The sequence below is a fragment of the Oncorhynchus nerka genome, linkage group LG2 (genome assembly GCF_034236695.1).
Source record: "Oncorhynchus nerka isolate Pitt River linkage group LG2, Oner_Uvic_2.0, whole genome shotgun sequence".
NCBI classification, from domain to species: Eukaryota; Metazoa; Chordata; class Actinopteri; order Salmoniformes; family Salmonidae; genus Oncorhynchus; species Oncorhynchus nerka.
This window is the reverse complement of record NC_088397.1, coordinates 63,844,721-63,858,835: the sequence shown is the minus strand read 5'-3', so window position 1 is coordinate 63,858,835 and position 14,115 is coordinate 63,844,721. Positions and strand designations below refer to the sequence as shown.

The 14,115-nt window shown below is 46.8% G+C and overlaps 1 protein-coding gene across 1 annotated transcript; it reads left to right on the top strand.

The window, feature by feature from the left end:
* The first annotated feature begins 3,025 nt into the window (after positions 1–3,025).
* LOC115145871 (olfactory receptor class A-like protein 4) lies at positions 3,026–4,845 on the top strand. The gene is made up of 4 exons (XM_029687469.2): positions 3,026–3,256; positions 3,625–3,888; positions 4,068–4,322; positions 4,633–4,845. The coding sequence occupies exons 1-4, from the start codon at positions 3,026–3,028 to the stop codon at positions 4,843–4,845; spliced, it is 963 nt and encodes a 320-aa protein (XP_029543329.2).
* The last annotated feature ends 9,270 nt before the right edge of the window (positions 4,846–14,115 follow it).

Genomic DNA, 14,115 nt, shown 5'->3' with positions numbered 1-14,115 from the left:
CCGCCGCAGCCTCTTGTCTCTTGACAGATGACACGCTTGAGCATCTGGAGTTGACCTTTGAGTTGCTTTGAGACTGGGAGGAAGCACTTGAGGGTTGATATTTGAGACTTGACTTATGTGAGAGTTCGGACATGCACAAGAAATTGCTGTCCTTCCAGTGCAACCCTATCTGGTTACTTTGACCTTCTTCTCTGCCTTTTAAATGACACCTTACAGTCTTGATAATAGACATTGTAACTGCTTCACAAGTATCAACTCTGCGTCGTATATCGTTGTCGGGAATGTCGATTTGACGCAAATTTACATAGACAAGGTTTAGCTCTGTAGAGGTATGGCTAATCTTGTTTCAGAGGTCTTCTAGTAGGTCTTCAGAGCAACAGCCTGTCAGTGACAGTTTTGCTTCCTTTACCAGAGCCTTCCACTTCTCATAGCTGACCCTGAAACGATGTTCGAGCTGTCTCCACCTTTCGTCACGCAGTTCTCTGCCCTTTTCAGTTAACCTGCGGACCCTCTCACCTTTTCGTGGCTCTTGTTTGCCTCCGTTTCATAATTCACTGGCCGAAGTGACTCCACACCAGTCTGGGCCTCTTCCTGCTGTTCTGTTTGTTCTGATGAAGGCTCGAAGTTTGCGAGGTGTTGCTGCAGCTGCTCAACTTGACGCACCCCATCTCTATCACCTTTAGTGAAACTACCTCTTTCTGACATTCTAAATCAAGTCAAATCAATTCTAGCTAAGGTTTGGATAAGTGAGTAGGTAATTTATACTCTAATTCGCTGTATATTAAACCTTAGTACGTGGTATAAACATGTATAATGCTTGTAACAAAGGCTTGAAAAAACACCTTACCAAACAATTACACTATTAACTTACAGGTGAAAATAGAATTAATAGGTGTACACTGACCCTTAATGTTTTGTAACTATATATATATATATATATATATATTTTTTTTTTAAGTATCAAAGAACATTTTTCCAGTAATACACATACCAACGATACATTAAGATAGAAAGAGCAAATGCATAATACCAGCGTCTTGAAATACACAACTATCTCCAGTCCTTACGACTTGTAATCTTAAGGTCTCTTATTAGCTGTTCACAAGGCTAGGACCACCTTCAAACACCTTGACTTGTACTTGCGTGTCTGACTTTCCTGTTAGTCTTGACCGTATGTTGCCTCACGATGCTTCCTTATGTGGAGATTTTCTTCTTAGGTTGCAGGTAGGTGCAAAACTCTTATCTGGTAGATGACAGGGTCTACCAGGATTGGGGAATCTTGTAGACGTTTTACAGCTGGATGAGATTCTTCTTTCTCTCTTGCTCGTGAAGAGCATTGAGTTCTCACTGTAGCTCCCTTCAGTAACCACGAGCACAACCGTTCCTTGATTTTAACTGGCGGCTTTATTCTGTAGTTTTAGTCAGAATTATCACCTTCCGTGAGAACTATAAAGTAAATAAAAAATACAGTTAAGCACACTCTTACAACCTTATCTTACGAGTGACTTATTAGCTTGGTATAACTCTGAAGTGCTTACATACATAACAGTTTAACCGGCGTTATAACGGGTTCAGATTAAACACATGAATAAAGGAAAAAATACCTCATTGGCTGCTTATTACAGAAGGGAGGAAATCAAACTTCACACTTATTATTCCTGGCATGAATTCACACTTCATCCTAACATACACTCTTCAACCTTTATGAACTACACCCGATGACATGAAAACTTAGCTAACGCAGCGCAGGATTGCCTTCCCTCCAAAAGTGTGTTGCTACAATAAGGATCCCCGTTACAACAGTATTAGCTACGTAGTTCCGCTTGTATTATCATTTCCCCCGCACAGCGGACACGTAAACAATTCAAACAAAAGACAACGACATAACCTGTAAGTCTAACTGTCAGTTACATCAGCTCTGAGACTAACATCTGTCTTGGTTTCAGACGAAGTCGCAGTGTCTCTTCTCCTTCATACACCATCTCTCTCCACCACCACCAGAAAATTAGTCGCAGGGATAAAGGGAGAGAAAGAAAGGGAAAAAGAGAGGGAGCGTCGGAGTGAACTTGAGAGGGAGAACGAGCGGGTAAGAGGAAGGAGAGATGAACACTCAAGATGAACATAGCTGTTGTCAATGAAGAGCTATGAGAGTTACTGTAAATGGCCTATGAAACAGCACATCACCAAGTACAAGCCAGATTCTTACTTTCCAATGTTTTCACTTTTGTACATTGCTTGTATTACATTATGATTTGGGAAACTATGCTCTAAAATCATAGTCCAAAGCTTTTGTCTGAACAATATTTTTGAAATTAAATGCTTTTGCATGACCTTGCCTTGTTTTATGAATGGCATCAAGTGATTACTTCCTGTTCAGCACCAAAACCAAACACACCTCCCCCCTCCTCCCTGGGGAAGCTAGTGTGGCATCCTAATTAACCTAGCTGCTAAGGAGGCATTTTTCAATTAGACTAGCTGATTAATCTCTCCTGTTCCGTGTATATGCACTCTCAGCTCCTGGTAGCTAAACTCTGAAACACCCACATTCCCATGGGTGTAGTGTACCCCTGGTCTAGCATTGATTGGTTGGGTAACTAGGGAAATGCCCTTTGCTGTGATTTTAGGTGGATGGGTATGGTAGGAACTACTTTGTATTTGTCTGGTGTCCATGGTGATTTTACATTGGTAGTTTTGTGGGAGGTTGGGCTTGTGTTCAATGCTACAGAAAGAGTGAGTGTTTATGAAAGTGTACCTATAATAGATGGGCAGCAATCAATATCTATTTTGCTGTGCATTTGTATCTATGACCAAGAGTTGTTCATATTTGGAATAAAACATCTAGCAGTGGATTAGAGGCTGCAGACAGATACTGGAATATAACTACTCTTAGAAGAAACTGGGAAAACAGGGCCCTGGATTAGGATCCAAAGAGACTGAAGAGTATTCTACCCAGAACTCTAACTCTAATTCAGTAGCTGAGATGGAGACCCCAATGCCGGAGTTGAGAGATGCGAAGCCAGCGGAGATGGGTCTCGGTGTCAAATGGTATCCCTTCCAGAACGCCCTCTACATAATCTTGGTCCTGCTGGGTATTGTGGGTAACGCCACGGTGGTTGGCATAATTAGTGAGAGCGTATTCAAAGACCCCAGTGGAGGACGTAACTCAGACATCATCCTGATAAACATGGCCCTCTCCAACCTGCTCCTTTCTCTGCTGAGGAACGTCCTGCTGGTCATGTCTGACCTGGGGCTGGAGGTAAGGAGCTGGATGCGACTGTTACAGGGGTTGGGCACTGTGGTAGGGGGTGCCATGAAGAATGAGGGCTGTATGTGGGTGCTTGAGCCAATGGGGAGGCAAGTATGGAAAGTGTGTGGTTTGGGCTCAAAGTAAAAGGGTTGTAATTTGTAATTTGAGATATTGGAGGGATTTGAGCTGGTCTTTGAGGAATGGTAGTTTAAAATGCAAGGGTTATGGCGGGTGGTGTGGTCTGTAACTAGAGATATGCCATGTGAAAAGAAAGCAATCTGACAATATACCATGCCATACTTACTGATAAGAGCATTGTTCAGGTCGGCACTATAGTGTACACACACATAAAACCTCACACCCAGCTCTCTCTCTAGCTGAACTCTTCCAGAGACGGGTGTCACGTCCTGATGGGGGTGTGGGTGTGGCTTCGCTCAGTCAACGTGTGGTCAACACTCTTCCTCAGTGCTTTTCACTTCCAGACACTGAGGCGTGTGGCCCCTCCCTCACGGACTGTTCACGGGCCCCGCAGGCCCCCCAAGACCCTTCTGATTAGCCTGGGCCTCATCTGGTATCTCAACCTGATCTATGCTATACCTGCACACATCTACTCTACTAAGGGGAACAAGAACAGCACAGAGGTAGGACCCTGATATAATAGAAGTACAGAGGTAGACAATAGGTGATGTGTATTATTTAAGTTGTGGGAAGCTGTCGAAAAAACCTTCTCCGCCTTATCTCCCCCCTCCCCATCTCCCCTCATTTCCTCTCCTCTCTGCTGTCCTCTGTCTCCTCTGCCCTCTTCTCTCTTCCCCTCCAGACCCTGATTTTGGTCAGCAGCACCACGCGCCCCCTGCTGGGCTGTGTGTGGAACTTCCCCTCCAGCTACAATACCCTGGCCTACACCACCACCTCCATGGTGATCCATGAGATCCTGCCTATCATCCTGATGGCCATCACCAACCTGGGCTCCCTCTACACACTCTACACCCACGGCAGGACCCGCAACCCAGCACACATGACTCAGGACGCGCCCGTCATCAAGAGGATACCGGCTGAGAGACGGGCTGCCAAGGTGAGAGAGACTGGAATGATTCAGAATGATGGCTTGTTGTGTGTGGACTGCCGCCTGGTTATTGTAAATGGAAAGAAGTACAACATGTGATTTGGACCTGTAACATTGTTATTGTCATAAAAAATTAGGAATGTGGAAAACAAAATAGCTTTTGTATTACTAAGGTGTTAATGATCCTGGTGTGTTTTCAATAAACAGTGTTTTTATAGAGAATGCGTGTGTATCTTTTATGTCCGTCATGCTAAGAGAAGACGAAAAAAGGTAAATAGTTTCACAGTATTTTCTTTCCTTACCTTCCCTCTCTCGCCAGGTGATTCTAGCCCTCACCATCCTCTTCATTGTGTCTTGGGGAACTAGCATCATCTCTATCAACTACTTAAACTACAATAAAGGATCTTCAGACAGGTTTCTCCCGATAATAGCTCGCTTTGCCAACAGCATCTTCATCGCCATTTCACCCATCGTGCTGGCAGTGGGTCACCGGCGGCTGCGTGCTGTCGTTAAGTCTTTTCTTACTCACTGACAGATCCAACACCCTGAATCCCACTGCAACTGACATTATGGGGAAGCCAGTGGAAAAAGATTATACTTCCCTTCACATAGCCTAATAATAAAGTAGACTTACATGTTTGTTGGTATTCCTCTAACCATTGGCAAAAATGATGAGGTCATCTGTGCTCTTTTAAGGTACTTACTACTAACTGAGCAGTATATTTTCCATGTGTGTAGGAGTCAGAATAAGAATACTGGGAGAGATGGAGGCTCGCACACTGTTGAAAAAATTAAACATCCAAAACCCGAGGCTTGAATGGTTATTAAAACATCATGGTGCCAGTGGCGGTTCTGGGGGGGTTCCAGTGCCCCTGTGACAACAATTTTGGACCCCCTTGTGGCCCCCCTAAATGTGGAGTATGAATTTATTTTTACATACAGTAACTCATTTTTGCTATCATTCTTTTTTTACATCCGTTATTAGACAGTGGCAACGATGATGATTATGAACATGGTCTTCTGCCTGCTAATGCCTGCAATGCAGTGAAGGAAACGATGTCAACAATAACGTCTAATGTAACTTTCCCCTCTAACAGTACAACTGGCCCCAGCTTGGCCCCCCCAGTTGAAATGGTCTAGAACCACCACTGCATGGTGCCCAAAAAATCTGAATGCAAGAAAGTGCATAAATGAAAGTGAAAACAAAACATAAACATTTTGGCCTCAGGTCATCATCAGTTTAACCATTGGCAACCATTTTGATCCTCTTAGGCAGACTGTTTTAACATGGTGCTATGAGATTTCTAAGAATGTATTGATCACTGAGGAAGACCACTGTTTGTTTGTCAGTGAGATTACATGAACACAATTTATTTCTGGAAACCTGCTCTTTTGTGAGCGACATAATGTTTTTGATGTATAGACTGTACGTGAAAGGGTACTCCTATCTATAGATAGTTGTTGTTACATGTTCTGTCTTGTTTGCTCTTTAAAAAACAGTCAAAATAAAGGCCTTTATTTGTACCATCTCTCAATCTCTGAGCCTCTATGCCAGAGGCTCCTCTACATGAAGCTCATTGAAAGGGTGTGAACAGTCCAACAGGATCTGTCTTTGCAGAATGTGAGAACTTATCACAATATTTCAACACTCCAGATCTTAAACATTCCATGACTTTAAATGTTCTAATGTATTTTTTTTTGTTATTACTTATCTATACAGGATTTTTATATATATGTGGACATTTAAAAACAGAATGAGGGGAAGGCAAGCACTGGTTATTTAATTATTCCATACAAAGTCGTACTCATTCATTCATTCAGTGACATGTTTTTTTGATATTTGCTTTAACTCTCTCCTCTACTTTTATTACCTCTCTCCTACTGAATAGTGAAAACAGTTTATTTTGCCTTCTTTCCTAGAAGGCCAGAATCCCGGAATCGCCTCTTTACTGTTGACGTTGAGAGTGGTGTTTTGCGGGTACTATTTAATGAAGCTGCCAGTTGATGACTTGTGAGGATTCTGTTTCTCAGGGTAGCCTAGTGGTTAGAGCATTGGACTAGTAATCAAAAGGTTGCAAGTTCAAATCCCCGAGCTGACAAGGTACAAAATCTGTTGTTCTGCCCCTGAACAGGCAGTTAACCCACTGTTGCTAGGCCGTCATTGAAAATAAGAATTTGTTCTTAACTGACTTGCCTAGTAAAATAAAAACTAGACACTCTAATGTACTTGTCCTCTTGCTCAGTTGTGCAATGGGGCCTCCCACTCCTGTTTCTATTCTGGTTAGAGCCAATTTGCGCTGTTCTGTGAAGGGAGTAGCACACAGCGTTATATGAGATCTTCAGTTTCTTGGCAATTTCTCTCATAGAATAGCCTAATTTCTCAGAACAAGAATAGACTGACGAGTTTCAGAAGGAAGTTCTTTGTTTCTGGCCATTTTGAGCCTCTAATCAAACCCACAAATGCTGATGCTCCAGATACTCAACTAGTCTAAAGGCGGACAGTTTTATTACTTATTTCATCAGAAAAAAAGTTTTCAGCTGTGCTCACATAATTACAAAAGGGTTTTCTAATGATCAATTGTCCTTTTAAAATGATAAACTTGGATTAGCTAACACAAAGTGCCATTGGAACACAGGAGTGATGGTTGCTGATAATGGGCCTCTGTACACCTATGTAGATATTCCATAAAAAATCAGCAATTTCCAGCTACAATAGTCATTTACAACATTAATAATGTCTACACTGTATTTCTGTGTAAAGGGTGCGTGTCGGTGGCAGGGAGGTCAGGCGCAGGAAAACGAACTTAGTACAAACGGAGTCGTTTAATAAGTGCTCATAAAACTCCAAAAACCTAAATATTCAAAAATAATAATATAAGTGGGTACAAAACCCTGCACATAACATACAATAAAACAATCTCCGACAAGGGCATGAGGGGAAACAAAGGGTTAACCTCTCTGGGATATGTGGGAAGCTTGCGTCCCACCTCGCCAAAAGTCAGTGAAATTGCAGGGCACCAAATTCAAAACAACAAAAATCCCATAATTAAAATTCCTCAAACATACAAGTATTTAACACCATTTTAAAGATCAACTTCTTGTAAATTCAGCCACAGTGTCTGATTTCAAATAGGCTTTACGGCGAAAGCACACCAAACGATTATGTTAGGTCAGCACCTAGTCACAGAAAACCATGAAGACATTTTCCAGCCAAGGAGAGCCCTCATAAAAGTCAGAAATAGCAATTAAATTAATCACTAACCTTTGATGATCTTCATCAGATGGCACTCACATGACTTCATGTTACACAATAAATGTGTGTTTTGTTCGATAAAGTTAATCTTTATGTCCAAAACCTCATTTGAAATTGGTGTGTTATGTTCAGAAATGCATTGTCTCAAACAAACATCTGGTGAAAGTGCAGAGCCACATCAAATTACAGAAATACTCATAATAAAAATTGATAAAAGATACAAGTGTTATGCATGGAATTATAGATAAGCTTCTCCTTAATGCAGCCGCTGTGTCAGATTTCAAAAAGACTTTACGGCAAAAGCACACCTTGCGATTATGTTTGGTCAGCGCCAAGTCACAGAAAAACATACAGCCATTTTTCCAAAGAAGGAGAGGTGCCACAAAAGTCAGAAATAGTATTATAAATAGTCACTTACCTTTGATGACCTTCATCAGAATGTACTCCCAGGAATCCCAGTTCTACAATAAATGTTTGTTTTGTTCGATAAAGTCCATAATTTATGTCCAAATACCTCCTTTTTGTTCGCTCGTTTAGTTCACAAATCCAAACTCACGAGGCACGGGCAAGTCCAGGCGAAAGTTCAAACGAAAAGTCCAAAAAGTTATATTACAGTTCGTAGAAACGTGTCAAACGATGTATAAAATCAATCTTTAGGATGTTTTTATCATAAATCTTCAATAATGTTTCAACCGGACAATTCCTTTGTCTTTAGAAAGGGAAAGGAACGCAGCTAACTCTCACAGGCCCGTGCGAGACTGAGCTCATGGCATTCTGCCAGACACCTGGTTGAAACAGCTGTCATTCTCTCCCCCTTCACAGTAGAAGCCTGAAACAAGGTTCTAAAGACTGGTGACATCTAGTGGAAGCCTTAGGAAGTGCAATATTACCCCATAGACACTGTATATTCGATAGGCAATTGACTTGAAAAACTACAAACCTCAGATTTCCCACTTCCTGGTTGGATTTTTTCTCAGGTTTTTGCCTGCCATATGAGTTCTGTTACTCACAGACATCATTCAAACAGTTTTAGAAACTTCAGAGTGTTTTATATCCAAATCCACTAATTATATGCATATTCTAGCTTTTGGGCCTGAGTAGCAGGCAGTTTACTCTGGGCACCTTATTATCCAAGCTAATCAATACTGCCCCCCAGTCCCAAAGAAGTTAAATACACAACATGTAATTGATGGGATTGGAACCAGGTGTGAGGAAGACAAGACAAAACCAATGGAAAATGAAAAATGATCAGTGATGGTTAGAAGGTCGGTGACGTCGACCGCCAAACACCGCCCGAACAAGGAGAGGGGCCGACTTCGGCGGAAGTCGTGATAGTACACCCCCCTGACACGCGGCTCCAGCAGCGCGTCAGCACAGACCTCGGGGATGACTCGGAGGGCGAGGCGCAAGCGATCCGGATGGAGACGGTGGAAATCTCGCAGCATCGAAGGATCCAACACGTCCTCCACCAGAACCCAGCATCTCTCCTCCGGACCATACCCCTCCCAGTCCATGAGGCAATGAAGGCCCCTCAACTGACGTCTTGAATCCAGTATGGAATGAACGGAGTACACCGGGGCCCCCTCGATGTCCAGAGGGGGGCGGAGGAACCTCCCGCACCTCAGACTCCTGGAGAAGGCCAGCCACCACCTGCCTGAGGAGAGACACATGGAACGAGGGGTTAATGCGGTAATCGGGGGGAAGCTGTAACCTGTAACATACCTCGTTCACTCTCCTCAGGACTTTAAATGACAAACTGTGGACCCAGCTTCTGACAGGGCAGGTGAAGGGGCAGGTGGAGGGTCGAGAGCCAGACCCGGTCCCCCGGTGCGAACACCAGGGTCTTACTGCGGTAACAGTCTGCACCCACTTTCTGGCTCAGCACAGCGCGCTGAAGATGGACATGGGCGGCGTCCCATGTTTCCTTTACGCGCCAGAACCAGTCATCCACCGCAGGAGCCTCTGACTCTGATGCCAAGGAGCCATAACCGGCTGATACCCCAATACACACTGGAAGGGAGAAAGGTTAGTGGAGGAGTGGCGGAGCGAGTTCTGGGCCATCTCTGCCCAGGGCACGAACGCTGTCCACTCCCCCGGCCGGTCCTGGCAATAAAACCTCAGAAACCTACCCACATCCTGGTTAACTCTCTCCACCTGCCCGTTACCCTTGGGATGAAAACCTGAGGTAAGGCTGACCGAGACCCCCAGACCTTCCATGAACGCCCTCCATACCCTCGACGTGAACTGGGGACCCTGATCAGACACTATATCCTCAGGCACCCCGTAGTGCCAGAAGACATGTGTAAATAGAGCCTCCGCAGTCTGTAGGGAGACTGGGCAAAGGGAAGAGACGACAGGACTTGATCCACAACGACCAGGATCGTGGTGTTACCCTGTGAAGGAGGAAGATCAGTCAGGAAATCCACCGACAGGTGCGACCATGGCCATTGTGGAACGGGTAAGGGTTGTAACTTACCTCTGGGCAGGTGTCTAGGAGCCTTGCACTGGGCGCACACCGAGCAGGAGGTAACATAAACCTTTATGTCCTTAGCTAAAGTGGGCCACCAGTACTTCCCACTAAGACAGCACACCGTCTGACCGATACCAGGATGACCAGAGGAGGGTGACGTATGGGCCCAATAGATTAGCCGGTCGCGGACAGCAGACGGAACGTACAGACGCCCAGCCGGACACTGAAGGGGAGCGGGCTCTGTACGCAACGCCTGCTCAATGTCCGCGTCCAGCTCCCACACTACCGGTGCCACCAGGAAAGAGGCCGGGAGTATGGGAGTGGGATCCATGGGCCGCTCCTCTGTGTCATACAGCCGGGACAATGCGTCTGCCTTAATGTTCTGAGAGCCTGGTCTGTAGGAAAAGGTAAATACAAAACTGGTGAAAAACATCTCCCACCTTACCTGGTGAGGGTTCAGTATCCTCGCCGCCCGGATGTACTCCAGATTGCAGTGGTCAGTCCAGATGAGAAAAGGGTGTTTAGCCCCCTCAAGCCAATGTCTCCAAGCATTCAAGGCCTTGACGAGAGCCAAGAGCTCCCGGTCCCCCAAATCATAGTTTTTCTCTGCCAGGCTGAGCTTCTTCGAGAAAAAGGCACAGGGGCGGAGCTTCACTGGTGTACCCGAGCGCCAAGAGAGCACAGCTCCTATCCCAGCCTCGGACGCGTCCGCCTCCACTATGAGCGCCAAAGAGGGATCCGGATGGGCCAACACGGTAGCCGAGGTAAACAGAGCCCTCAGTTGACTAAAAGCCGTGTCCGCCTCAGCTGACCACTGCAAGCGCACCGGGCACCCCTTCAGCAGTGAGGTAATGGGAGCCGCCACCTGACCAAAACCCTGGATAAACCTCCGGTAGTAGTTGGCAAACCCTAATAACTGCTGCACATCCTTTACCGTGGTGGGAGTCGGCCAATTACGCCCGGCTGCAATGCGGTCACTCTCCATCTCCACCCCTGAAGTGGAAATGCGATACCCTAGGAAGGAGACGGACTGTTGGAAGAAAATACATTTCTCAGCCTTGCCGTACAGGTCATGCTCCAACAGGCGACCAAGCACTCTGCGCACCATGGACACATGCTCAGCATGTGTAGATGAGTATATCAAAATGTCATCAATATACACCACTACACCCTGCCCGTTCAGGTCCCTGAAAATCTTGTCTACAAAGGCTTGGAAGACTGATGGCGCATTCATCAACCCGTACGGCATGGCGAGGTACTCATAGTGCCCAGAGGTGGTACTGAAAGCCATCTTCCACTCGTCTCCCTCTCGGGTACGCACCAGGTTGTAAGCACTAATGAGATCTATTTTGGTGAAGAAGCGCGCATTGTCTCTATCGCTGTGGCTATGAGCGGTAGTGGGTAACCATACCTCACAGTGATCTGATTCAGACCCTGATAGTGAATACAAGGGCACAGACCCCCTCCTTCTTCAAAAAAAAAAGAAACTTGAGGATGCGGGTGAAGTGGAGGACCTAATGTACCGCTGACCCAGGGATTTGGAGACATATGTTTCCATAGCCTCTGTCTCTGCCTTTGAGAGGGGATACACGTGAATCCTTGGAAGTGCAGCGTCTATCGCACAATCGCCCGGTTGATGGGGTAGTAATTGAGTCACCTTCTGTTTGGAGAAGGCGAGAGCCAAATCGGCATATTCAGGGGGGATGCGCACGGTGGAGACCTGGTCTGGACTTTCCACCATTGTAGCACCAACGGAAAGCCCTAAACACCTACCTGAGCACTCTCTGAATGGGGAAGGGCACATCCACGGGAACGATGGGGATCCCTAAACTATAGGCTAAAGCTCTATCAATAAAATTCCCAGCCAGGTCCAGCAGCTGGACAGGTCCACCAGCTGGTCAAACGTGAAGGTGGTGTCTCTGCAGGCCAGCTCCCGACGTACGCCCTCGCGCAGACTGCAGCGGCAATGGTCGATCAGGGCCCTGTTGTTCCATCCCGCGCCGGCATCCAGAGTCCTAAACTCCAGGGCGAACTCCAGGGCGAACTCCTGGGCGCTCCTCGTCTTCTGCCTCAGCTGGTAGAGGCGCTCACCCGCTGCTCTACCCTAGGGCGGGTGGTCAAAGACTGCCCGGAAATGGCGGGTGAACTCCTCAAACTGGTCCAACGCCACATCTCCCTCTCTCCACACGGCGTTGGCCCACTCCAGGGCTCTCCTGGTGATGCACGAGACGAGGGCGGACACCCTTTCACGGTGCGATGGAGCCGGGTGGACGGTGGCCATATAGAGATTTAACTGCAACAAGAACCTCTGGCAGTTCGCAGTCCTCCCGTCGTACTCCTGGGGCAAGTAGAGACAGATCCCACTGGGTTCAGGCGGGAAAGGGGCACTCAGGGGAGACCCCGGTTGTGCTGGTGGAGGCGCTGGAAGAACTCCCTGTCTCTCCCAGCGGTCCATTGTCTGGACAACGCGATCCTTGGCGTCGCCAAAATGGTAGAGCATAACTGCATGCTCCTGGACGCGCTCCTCCACCTCAATGGCCGTGGTACCCTCTCCTGCTGACTCCATAGTTATGGTCGGTGATTCTGTAAAGGGTGCGTGTCGGTGGCAGGGAAGTCAGGCGCAGGAAAACGAACCTGGTATAAATGGAGTCGTTTAATAAGTGCTCATAAAACTCCAAAAACCAAAATATACAAAAAATATATATAAGTGGGTACAAAACCTGTCGCACACCGACACATGACTTGCACATAACATACAATAAAACAATCTCCGACAAAGACATTAGGGGAAACAGAGGGTTAAATACAGAACATGTAATTGATGGGATTGGAACCAGGTTTGAAGGAAGACAAGACAAAACCAATGGAAAATGAAAAATGGATCAGTGATGGCTAGAAGGTCGGTGACGTCGACCGCCGAACACCGCCCGAACAAGGAGCGAGAATTCCAAGAACTGCCAGTTTATTTTACACACCTGTTTTACACACCTGGGTTTTAGTGAGTGGAAAAGTGGGGACAAATTGGAGGTTTACTTAGTAGCAATGCAAATATCATGGTACAGCTATATAGACACTCAATCATCATGTTAATTTTTAATGGTACATTTACAAACATATATTATGATAAATAGAATTGAAACTTGTGTCTCTCGTTATGGTAATTGGTGAAATAAGTATAGCCAGTTATAATTGTTATAACGGCTTAGCAGAAAATAAGAATAGACAATCAGTAGTTACCTGGCTAAAAGAGAAGGACTATAATATCTGGTGCGGGATGAAGTATCCGCTCATCCCGCGGATCCGCCAGCATCAGGGGCGGCTCTGGTGCGGGACGAAGAACCCGCTCAGCTCTCGGATCCACCATCTTTGGTTGTGGCTCTGGTGCGGGCCGAAGAACCCTCTCATCCCGCGGATCCAGCCATGGATCCAGGCTTAACACTGTACCTGGATTGGGCCTCGGTGCAGAAGAAGGCTCCTGTCTTGGAGCTGGTCTGGACACCGTGCTCGGACTGGGCATTGGCGCAGGGGAAGGCTCCTGCCATGGAGCGGAACCGGGCGCCGTAACTGGACTGGGCACCTGCGCTGAGGAAGACTCCGGCCTTGGAGCAGGACTGGACGCCGTGCTCAAACTGGGCATCGGTGCAGGGGAAGGCTCCGGCCATAGAGCTGGAGGTTCCGGAACATTGACCGTCGCAGGAGGTTCCAGACCGTTGACCGTCTCAGGAGGTTCCGGACCGTGGACCGTCTCAGGAAGTTCCAGACCGTGGACCGTCTCAGGAGGTTCCGGACCGTGGACCATCTCAGGAGGTTCCGGGCTGTAGACCGTCTCAGGAGGTTCCGGACTGTGGACCATCTCAGGAGGCTCCGGACTGTGGACCGTCTCAGGAGGTTCTGGACTGTAGACCATCTCAAGAGGTTCCGGTCTGTGGAACCGTCGCCAGAGGTTCCGGACTGTGGAACCGTCGCCGGAGGTGCCGGACTGTGGAACTGTTGCCGGAAGCTCTGGGCTAGGAACTGTCGCCGGAAGCTCTGGGCTGGGAACTGTCGCTAGAAGCTCTGGACTGGGAACTGTCACCGGA

Excerpts from the sequence above, each read along its gene's own strand:
- LOC115145871 (XM_029687469.2), top strand. The coding sequence starts at position 3,026 with ATGGGTCTCGGTGTCAAATGGTATCCCTTCCAGAACGCCCTCTACATA. Across the intron at positions 3,257-3,624 it reads TGTCTGACCTGGGGCTGGAG|CTGAACTCTTCCAGAGACGG; the intron begins GTAAGGAGCTGG and ends CTCTCTCTCTAG. Across the intron at positions 3,889-4,067 it reads GGAACAAGAACAGCACAGAG|ACCCTGATTTTGGTCAGCAG; the intron begins GTAGGACCCTGA and ends CTTCCCCTCCAG.